Source organism: Eretmochelys imbricata, chromosome 9 (genome assembly GCF_965152235.1).
Source record: "Eretmochelys imbricata isolate rEreImb1 chromosome 9, rEreImb1.hap1, whole genome shotgun sequence".
NCBI lineage: Eukaryota > Metazoa > Chordata > Testudines > Cheloniidae > Eretmochelys > Eretmochelys imbricata.
This window is the reverse complement of record NC_135580.1, coordinates 84,759,285-84,769,637: the sequence shown is the minus strand read 5'-3', so window position 1 is coordinate 84,769,637 and position 10,353 is coordinate 84,759,285. Positions and strand designations below refer to the sequence as shown.

The following is a 10,353-nucleotide window of genomic DNA, read 5'->3' as shown; positions in this document are numbered from 1 at the left end:
GGATCTAAAGTTTTACATTGTTTTGTTTTTGAGTGCAGTTATGTAACGAAAAATCTACATTTGTAAGTTGCACTTTCACAGTAGAGATTGCACTACAATACTTGTAAGAGGTGAACTGAAAAATACTATTATATAGTGCAAATCTTTGTTATAAAAATAATATAAAGTGAGCACTATACACTGTATTCTGTGTAAATTGAAATAAAATGTTTGAAATGTAGAAAAATCAAAAATATTTAATGTATTTAAATTGGTATTCTCTTGTTTAACAGGGGGATTAAAACCAATTAGTCACGATTAATTTTTCTGAGTTAACTGCGATTAATTGACAGTACAAGTCATGGACAGGTCATGGGGCTGGGAATTTTTGTTTATTGCCCATGACCTATCCATGATTTGTACTATAAATACCCCTGACTAAATCGTAGCCTTACCCATCATCCACTCAGTCCTTGGACTCTCTACAGAGTATGACAACATTTGCTTGATTACATGGTGTCCACTAGAACTCATGCCTCCCAAAACAGTAATTCAGACCCTTTAATAGTTGAATGAGTCCCAAAATATTTAGCTAGGTGCTACTGGGGGGGGGCCCTGGAGGGAGCCAATGCTCTGGGATGGGGCACAGCTAGGTGCTGTTGCTCTGGAGGAGAGGGAGCAGCACCAGCTGCCGGGGGTCGCAACCTAGCTGCCGCTGGGACCGATGCCAGGGGTCACCAAGCTGCAGCTGCTCCTTCTGCTCCTGGGACCGGCTGCACCGGTCGCTGTTCAGGCAGTCCGGGGCCAGCTGCCCAAGGAGTGGCTGGTACATCTGGCACCTGGGGCAGCTCAGAAATGGCTGGTGCAGTTGGCTGTGGGGGCAGCTGCTTGGGCGGCTCTGGGGTTAGCCACGCTGGCTGTTGCAGAATTCATGGAGCCCTAACAACAGGGAATGAACTGTTGTCTCACCCCACAACGATGGTCTTGCTGGGATGTAATTTAGACACCTTGACACAGTACTGAGGGAGAAGCTTGTAGGATTGCAGTATATAACTTCAATATCTGGGGCTATCAAGCAAACACCATTTCAAGGTCTACAGAGCATTTGTCTCTATGATTCATGTGATCCTGCTGAGGCTGCCAGTCAGTGTCAAATGTCTCAGGGGTTTTTGTGATGTGAAAGTTTGGCTGCTTGATATGGGATTGAGACCCACCAAATCACTCCTTCTAGCCTACTGAATCACCACCAGGCACCAGATCCTGTCTTAAATAGAGATTCCATAGTTAAATACTTCATATTTTGCTGTGTATATTCATTGAAACAGACTATGCTAGAAAAAAACAAGTTTAAATTCTAATGTGCAAACCACATAATTAAATCTTTAAAAAAACCCTGCTATTACTCCAAAGTGAATGAATGGATGGATGATCCTGTGTCATACAAACAGTTTAAAGTCTTGGTGACTCTACGGGAGGCTATTCTGAACATTTCTATTCATCTAAATGAAATGTTTAACTATGTGGTTACACTATGAACTCTTCTTTTTTTCCTCCATCACCCACAAGAAAATGGAATTGATTTAGGAGACCCAGTGCGACAGGGGTCAATGTTGGCTTCTCAAAAAAGTTTTGTGAAGTATTGTGTGCACCCCAGTTCAAGGAAGCATGGTTGGGCCAAGCATTCCAGTCTGATCCTCCTGAGTGCTAAGCTTTCCCATCTCCCACTGAATCAGATGTAGATCAACCCTACTGAAACTCAGGAACTGAGGATACCCAGCACCATGCAGGAGCTGACACTGACCAACTGCACCATGGGGCATTTCGATAGTATTTTTTGTTAGTCATGGAACCTAACTCATTCCATGAATTTCTTCCCCAATGTGCATACATATCTGTCTTCCGCTTTGATTGTTGATAAGAACTGAGTAAGGGCTACAACACCCAGAAATACAGCACAGTGCATGCATGGAGCAGGAAAACAGCAAAAGACAACCGAAATACCTATTTCCATCTTTAGTCATAGTTGGGTTCTATATCTCCTTAAATATTAAACTGCTCAGCATTCATAACACAAAGTGAGTTACAATCTTTGAGAATTAATGCTACTTGTTCTGTAATGTGGGGTGGCAGCAGGGCCATGCCAATTAACCAGGTGCTAGGTAGTTTGTAGGCATAGGAAATACAAACTGGTCTTGCTTAGAGATTATCACTATGAGTCCTGCCAGGGAAATAATATAACTTATTTTCAGTTGTGTAGCTTCTTTTCTTCGGTAATCAAGTTTTCAAAGCATCCCTCCAACAAGACCGTAATGCAGCCAAGGAAACTATGTGTCAATCTTGGTAGAAGTCAGTTGAGATACAGCGTATCTTTTTAGAAAGACAACCAGTCTAGTTCACCCTGAAGTTGTGGGCTGACTTACACAGGAGGACAGAGTAGATGATAAATAATGGTTGCTTCTGGCCTTAAAACCTATGAATAATAATAGCACTGATAGCTCTTCACAAATATTAATGTGCCATTATCAGGTAGTTTGGGACCCTCTTTTCTCTCCAAATCACTGTTTTACAAGCCTAAGATTTATTAAATACATTTTCATCTGATTGAAAATAATTCAGTGAAAACTTTGTTGTTGAGGGTTGGTTGGGTTGGCTGTAAATATCCCCCTCCAGCGCTGGCAACACAAACAGTTGCATAACTGTCTCAGACTACAAAGACATATTACCAAGAATTGTTTAGTTTGTTACAGAAAGAAAGCTAAAGACTTAACTCTTATTTCAACAAATATATAATTTCAACTTCAACAAGTATATAACAAAGTACTAATAACTACAGTAATTGTCTTAGAACATAAGAATGGCCATACTGGGTCAGACCAAAGGTCTGTCCAGCCCAATATCCTGTCAACTGACAGTGGCCAATGCCAGGTGCCCCAGAGGGAGTGAACCTAACAGGTAATGATCTAGTGATCTCTCTCCTGCCATCCATCTCCACCCTCTGACAAATAGAGGCTAGGGACACCATTCCTTACCCATCCTGGCTAATAGCCATTAATGGACTTAACCTCCATGAATTTATCCAGTTCTCTTTTAAACCTTGTTATAGTCCTAGCCTTCACAACCTCCTCAGGCATGGAGTTCCACAGGCTGACTGTGCACTGTGTGAAGAAAAACTTCCTTTTATTTGTTTTAAACCTATATAAATAGTAATTTCAAGATATGTTGCACACACATTTTGCTGCAGAATACTAACATTTTAATTATTGAAATATGCAGACATCATACACACAACACTGTTTTATGTATCAAAACTGCTGTGTTACATAAGGCACAATTTCCTACAGTGTATCTGCTATGTTAAGTACAGAAGATTAAATCCTGGCTCTACTGAAGTCAATGGCAAAGTTCCCATAATACACTAAACATAAAATTAATAAGGGCTCTTAATAGCCTATCAGTTAAACAATTTAACTGTCTTACAGAAAAAACAATAAACAAAGGATAGAGTTGATGTGGTTGGAATGCCCAGTGTAAATTTTTGCATATGTAGGTTAGCTAGAGAACTTGTTTTGTATTAGAATCTGTATCTACCTTTATTTCCACACTTTAAGACTTAGGTTTTATTAATTAACATATTCTTGGAATTACAGTTTTGTAACTAACTTTATTGTAAGTTATCAAAGTGACTGGGGAATTTCCTTGGTTTTGTTACAAAAACACAAGTAGTATATTATCAGCATAAGTCAGGCTGCTGTCTGAATTCTAACATAGGTATAGACTCCTGCAACTATTTGGACTTCAGCACATACAACTTTTGTTCCAGGGTCCTAATTTTCCTCTGTCCACTCCAAATTCCTCTCCTCAGGTTAGGTTCTCTTGTGTGTACTCTCTCTCACTCCCAATCCATGTATTGTTGTAAGATTTATAGGAAAAGATTTGGATCACAGAAGCACCAGGCTTTGCTAGGAGCTGCAGACTTGGTGTTGTAGACTTTATTTGAGCTGTTGAAGTCATAGCATAGGGAGGGTGTAACAGGGTAGGCCACTATGATCTCTGTTACAAGGTTACAATATATATTGTACAAAGTATACCTTGTGCGGCATCATCTGAAAAGTCATAATCTGCTGATTATTATTATCCTGGTAAAGTGTAGCAACACTATATGTAAAGTCATAACAGTCTACTGTATGATTGGTTTCAGAGTAGCAGCCGTGTTAGTCTGTATCCGCAAAAAGAAAAGGAGGACTTGTGGCACCTTAGAGACTAACAAATTTATTTGAGCATAAGCTTTTGTGTGCTACAGCTCACTTCATTGGATGATTGTTACTGAAATATGATGTTATTCTGGGGAACACCCAAAAACCAGTTCCTCAGAGACAACAAGGCTATCATCTAGTTAAGTGAACATTCTTCAGCAGTGGGAGAAAGTGAACAAGAAATTTACATTCCATCACAGGGATGGCCTAAAGCTCAAGTCCACAAGAGACAGGCTGTCACCAGATGACTCAGCTGGAAATTGAAGATCTTTCTAGAACAAAGGACTGAATTATAAAAGGGGTGAAAACACTTTATTCTGCTCCTCTGTTTATCTCTGATGGCTACATTATCAACATCTGAACAACAATAGAAGGACATACTGAATTGCTTGGAGCAGTCCTGGCTGGAAGGAAATCCAGCCTCTTTATAGCATGTCAGTGAGAGAGACACATTTGCTCTGAATCCATTTTAGTTTAAATTAGATGTCAGTTGCATTTTATCTTGTATTTCTTTTGTAACCAGTTCTGACTTTTATGCCTTGTTACTTGTAGTCACTTAAAATCTATCTTTCTGTAGTTAATAAACTTGTTTTATCTAAGCCAATGTGAGTTTGGACTGAAGTGTTTAGGAACCACCACTTGAGATAACAGCACCTGTGCATATCATTTTCCTTTGATAAAATGACAGACTTTCTATGAGCTTGCTTTGTGCAGCAGATGCTGGGCAATACAAGAGGCACATTTCTGGGGGACAAGGCTGGAATTTGGAATTTGCTGGTGTTTCCCTGACATAATTCATGAGCGGCTGGCAGAGCATTTATGTAACATAGCTGGGAGTGATTTTGCATGCTAGCGGCTGTGTGTGAACAGTCCAGGAGTGGATGTTTTTACAGCAGAATGGTATAAAAGGCACCCCAAGTTGGATTTTCAAAGGAATGCAGCTGTCCAACAATCCAGATTGTACCCTGAGCAATGTCACAGAGGGACAGGCCTCATTTGCTATATTTTTTTAAAAAGTACTGTATGCAGTCTTAATGCACTTAAGTCTTTTAATCATAGTGTTATAGGGCTAGATGTTACAAAGAAACAGATAATTTTCATGTAATTTAAGTTATTGTGAGTGTCTTTAGAAACCGTTGCATTTAAAAATTGATCAAAGCAATTTTTCAGTAACAGCATTTTTAGTTCAGATAAAATTGAAAAGGACTAGCCCATCTAAAGAGAAATACCTTATCCTATATAATGCTTGAAAACATTTGAGAAAAAGAAAAATATCTAGAGATATAGTAGAAAATGAATGCAAATCAGTCCCAATTGTTAAAGGACAACCATGTTACAAGATAAACCTTTTGCATTACACAATCTGTTTTTTTATCTCAGTAGCTACTTGGTGATGTATACAATGTTGACAAAGGCTTAATTCCCACAGAGTAGTTCATTACCTATAAGGTTCTTACTGGAGTTGAGCTGAATTTCAGATACTTTGTTTTGGGCCAAATTTGATTTGATGTTTAGCCAAAACACTTGCCAATTTTGATTTCTTCCTGTTCACCTAGCTACATAGCTTGTAGTAATGTCTCTATTGAAGAATGCTAAATACATCTGAAACTCAAATATAGTTAAGTATAGTTGAGATTTAGACTGATTAAGTTCAAATAAAAGAAGTTCAAAAGAAAATTCTGCTTCCTGCCTTAGCCCCCCATCCTGTAATGAACCCTGGGTGGACACAGGGACTGGCCTGCACAGAGCTCATGGCAGGTTTGGGTCTCATCTCTGACCTGTCATTGGTGACAGTAAAAAAGCTAATCAGTTTCTTGGAATGAGGTTACACAAATGGATCCCAGGGAAATCAGAAAGTCGACTGGCATTGGACACCTAACTCCCATTAGTGCTTTGGAAAATTGTCCTTTTATTTGTATCTTGCCTTTTGATCTAATTTATGTGGAATTGGGGGAGGTTTAGGTTGGATGTTAGGAAAAACTTTTTCACTAGGAGGGTGATGAAGCACTGGAATGGGTTACACCTAGGGAGGTGGTGGAATCTCCTTCCTTAGAGGTTTTTAAGGTCAGGCTTTGCAAAGCCCTGGCTGGGATGATTTAGTTGGCGATTGGTCCTGCTTTCAGCAGGGGGTTGGACTAGATGACCTCCTGAGGTCCCTTCCACCCCTGATATTCTATGAATGGCTGCTCAGGGCGATCCCTGTGTGTACCCTCAGCTTTGCTCTCCCAGAGATACCGTCTAGGTCTTTAGAGACGTCCTTCCTTACAGAAAATACCAGTTCTGAAAACAATGTTTAAAACCTAAACCCCTCTTCATCGACGTCTGTTCGCGTTATTTGCTCTTTTGCCTCTCACGCAAAAGGAGTCTCCGGGGTTGCCTTTGTTTGGAGTCAGGCTGGGTCCGGCTGGCCGGCTTTAGCGGCGAGCGCTGCCGGCAGGGGGCGCTGTTTTCACCCCACGCCTGGCCCAGGCGCTCCGGGCGGGCGCGCGCGCTCACTCCGGCTCGCTGGGGCGCCGAAGCGGGGAGGGTCTCAGGTTACCTCAGGCTCAAGTAGATTTTCTTGTTCCCGCGGCCCCCGCCTTCTCCCCGGGGACGCGGGGGGGTCCGTGGCCGCTCTCTGGCGAGCAGCCCGGCTGCGGGCCATCACCCTGCCCAGCCGCTGGCTGCTGGGGTCTGGGCGCGAGCCCCTGAGCTCGCTCCGCGGCCCGGCCCGGGGCTCACAGCGGCTGGTCGGCGCCCTCGGGCCGCCCGCTCCAGTCGCGCTCGATGTAGAGGTGGTAGGGGTCGTGCTTGGACTCGCGCTTGCGGGAGCGGGTGTAGGCCAGGATCAGCCCGCCCGCCAGGCAGCCGTAGAAGATCATGATGAGCAGGATGTAGAGGTAGGCGTCGTCCCCCGCCGGCGCGGCGGCCCCGCGGCTGGCGTTGGCCCCGCCGGGCAGCTGCCGCAGCAGGTGGCTGAGCAGGGTCCGCAGGCGCAGCGCCTCGCTGCAGTTCATGGCGAGGGGCAGCCGCTGGCCCGGCTTCCCCGCAATGAATGCGGCCCTGGAGGGAGTCTGCAGCCGGCTGGACGCGGCGCTTCGCCTCCTGCCGCGGCGCCTGGCCGCTTTGTGCTGCGGGGAGGCTTTAACCCAGCTTCCCCCGCCCACCGCGGGGCTCTTCTGCTCCATAAGTGGAGATGTTCCCGGCAGCCGGGCGGGCAGAACCGCTGCCCTAAGCCTTGTTTATGTCCCGGAAACAGAACTGTGCTTTTCAGCCGCCCTAGCAGAGGGAGATCGCAAAGGGACCGCGTTGTTTCCCCAGTCTGACCTGTGCAACATAGACACGGGATTGGAGCAAGGATTCTTGCGGGGTTGAAGCGTATCTCAGCGAGAGACTTCCCAGCTTGATTTAAAGCCTCTCCGCGGTGGAGAATTTGCTACATCCCTCCCTGATCTGTTCCCATGGTTAATTGCCCTCACTCAGCGTTAAGTAGCTGAATTTTATTGCCAGTTTGAATTTCGCTGACTTCATCTTTCAGCCACTAGTTTCTGTTGGCTAGATTAAGGGGCCCTTTACCTTTAATCTGGCAGGCAAAGGGATAAAATGTTGCGTATTTCAAGGTGAAATGCGGAAATCGCAGCTAAAATGATGAGAGCATCTGGCTGCCTAAAGAGAGAGACTCTCACGTTTTAGAGAGACTGAGAGTTCTCAGGGTGTCCAGTTTAAGAAGCTGTAGTTAGGGACTTAGTCAGAAACCCCTTCCTACCTGCGGTTGGCTGTAAAAACTGAACTCTGATTTGCAGCTTTACTCTGGGATTATTCCTACCATTGAACTTCCAGCAAAAGCACAGTTGGCTGCTTTTTATGAGAGTATTAATAAAGGGGCTGCCCCTGCCAGGGAACTAGCATCTTCCATCTAGGACACTGTTAACCACTGATAGAAGTTGTTGCTCTGCACCTTATGGGAAGAGGGCCAGTCATCAGTAGTGGAAGCATTTCCCCATCCTACTTAAATTTAGTCGTGTTTTTTATATCTAGTGCATGTGTTGATGAGGGAGGCAGTGGCATGTGTCAGTCAGGGAATCAGGGAGGTAGACGAACCGTCCCCATGTGAAAATTAAAGTGAAATGGATTAAGAGGCACCTGGGTAGCCCACCTACATTTGGGATCTGCTCTGTTGCAACTACATTTATGTAGTTGTGCTGGAGTAAGTTTCCTTAATGTAGAACAGGGGTGGGCAAACTATGGCCCGTGGGCTGGATCTGGCTTGTCAGGGCTTTGGATCCAGCCCACAGGATTGCCCCCCATGGTGCTGCAGGCCCTGCGCAGCTCTCAGAAGCGGCTGGCACCACATCCCTGGGGCCCAGGAGGGGCAGAGGGCTCCATGCATTGCCATTGCCTCCAGGCACCACCACCACGCCCCCCCCCGCAGCTCCCATTGGCCGGGAACAGGGAACCATGGCCAATGGGAGCTTCGGGGAAGGTACCTGGAGGTGTGGCAAGGGCAGCATGCAGAGCCCTGTGGTGCTGCCCCAGGGGCTGCGCAACCGCTTCCCGAAGTGGCGTGACGTGGGGCCAGCGCAGGCAGGCAGGGAGCCTGCCCTGGCCCTGGTGTGCACCGCTACCACCCCAGAGCTGCTTTAGGTAAGCGGCGCCGGGCTGGATCCCGAACCCCTCCTGTACCCTGCCCCCCAACTCCCTGCCTGTACCTCACACCCCTCTTGCATCCCAATCCCCTGCCCTGAGCCCCCTGCTGCACCCTGCACCCCTCCTCTGCCCCAATCCCTTGCCCTGAGCCCATTCCTGCACACCGCACCCACTTCCACATCCTGCACTCACTCCAGCACCCCAACCCCCTGCCCCGGCCCGGTATACAATTTCCCCACTCAGATGTGGTCCTTGGCCCAAAAAGTTTGCCCACCCCTGTTGTAGAAGTTCTTTTGTGTTTCGGTGTGCCCATTGTAAAATGGGGATAACAATACTTTGCCTCCCTCAGAGTGAATTCTGAGGATTAATTAATTAATGTCTGTAAGGTATATTGGATGAATAAAATGTTCAATCGAATGGTTCTGCCAGACTCCTGTAGCAAGATTTTGTTAAAGTGGGGGACTGCTCAGTTTAGAAGAGTAACAATTTGGAGAGCAAAAGGCTAATGGTGTCTGCTAGTAGATGCATTCTGTGTCGTGACTTGAAAAACAAGATCTGAGATTCATTTGAGGAGACACAAGGCAAAGTTCAGCATTTTCTCTGACCAGTCTCATTAACTTTGCCTTTTAAAAAAACAAGTTACTTTTCTTCATGAGACTACAAAGGAGCTTTTTCAGGCTGTGTCTTTTCAAGGGGCTAGATCTGGAACTAACTTTATTGATATAAGAAAGGAAGAACAGAAGCTGAATATTATTAGACCAGACTTGATAGTGGTGAGGCCTGAACTTTTGGATTAACCTATGGGCAGTAATGTTGTATCAAGTCTTTTTGAAAAAGCCCTCCAAACACAGTGGTGGATGGAGGGGAAGCAATCCTGTCCTGGCAGGGAGTGGACTAGATGGCCTTGGGGCTTTTTTTCCATTTCAGATTGCCACGATTTTACTGACTTACTGAACCATCCATTCTGAAGCCTGGTGCCAAACAATTTAGGCAGCTCAGATGCTAACACACTTCCTTTTCTACCATGGGTGGGCCTCTGATACCTATTGGGCAAACTAGGCACTGCTGTTAAGACTTTCAGTAATAATGGTTCTGTGGTTTTCTTCTTTGGAAAAAGGGAAAAAAGGCCAGTATTTAGAGTGACCATATTTCCAAAAAGGAAAAATGGGACATAGTGTGGGGCTGGCTGGCTGAGCTGCTTGCCCAAGCCCTGCCTGCTCCCGACCCCCACCCCCCGCACGGCTGGGATCGCTGCTCAATTGAGCCCTGTCTCCTCCCCTACCCGAGGCCTGCCTCCCTCCTGAGGGGGGCTGGCATAGCTGCTCGTTCCCCCCCCATATTTCTTTGCACCGCACCCCACTTTTTTGACAGAAGTGGGCATTTGTCCTGTTTGCTCGTGCCAACTGATGAAGTTGGCAAGAGAAAATGGGACAAATGCCCACTTTTCCCAAAGAAGTTGGGATGGCTGGGACAGGGCTTAAAAAAGGGACAGTCC

General features: G+C 45.5%; 1 protein-coding gene across 1 annotated transcript; it reads right to left on the bottom strand.

The window, feature by feature from the left end:
• Window positions 1-6,758: 6,758 nt before the first annotated feature.
• Window positions 6,759-7,321, bottom strand: KCNE5 (potassium voltage-gated channel subfamily E regulatory subunit 5). Its single transcript, XM_077827178.1, has one exon. It carries the CDS (start codon window positions 7,226-7,228, stop codon window positions 6,950-6,952), a length of 279 nt encoding a protein of 92 aa, XP_077683304.1. The 5' UTR covers window positions 7,229-7,321; the 3' UTR covers window positions 6,759-6,949.
• Window positions 7,322-10,353: the final 3,032 nt, after the last annotated feature.

Bases quoted from the DNA above. Each gene is read 5' to 3' on its own strand.
- KCNE5 (XM_077827178.1), bottom strand. From the start codon at position 7,228: ATGAACTGCAGCGAGGCGCTGCGCCTGCGGACCCTGCTCAGCCACCTG.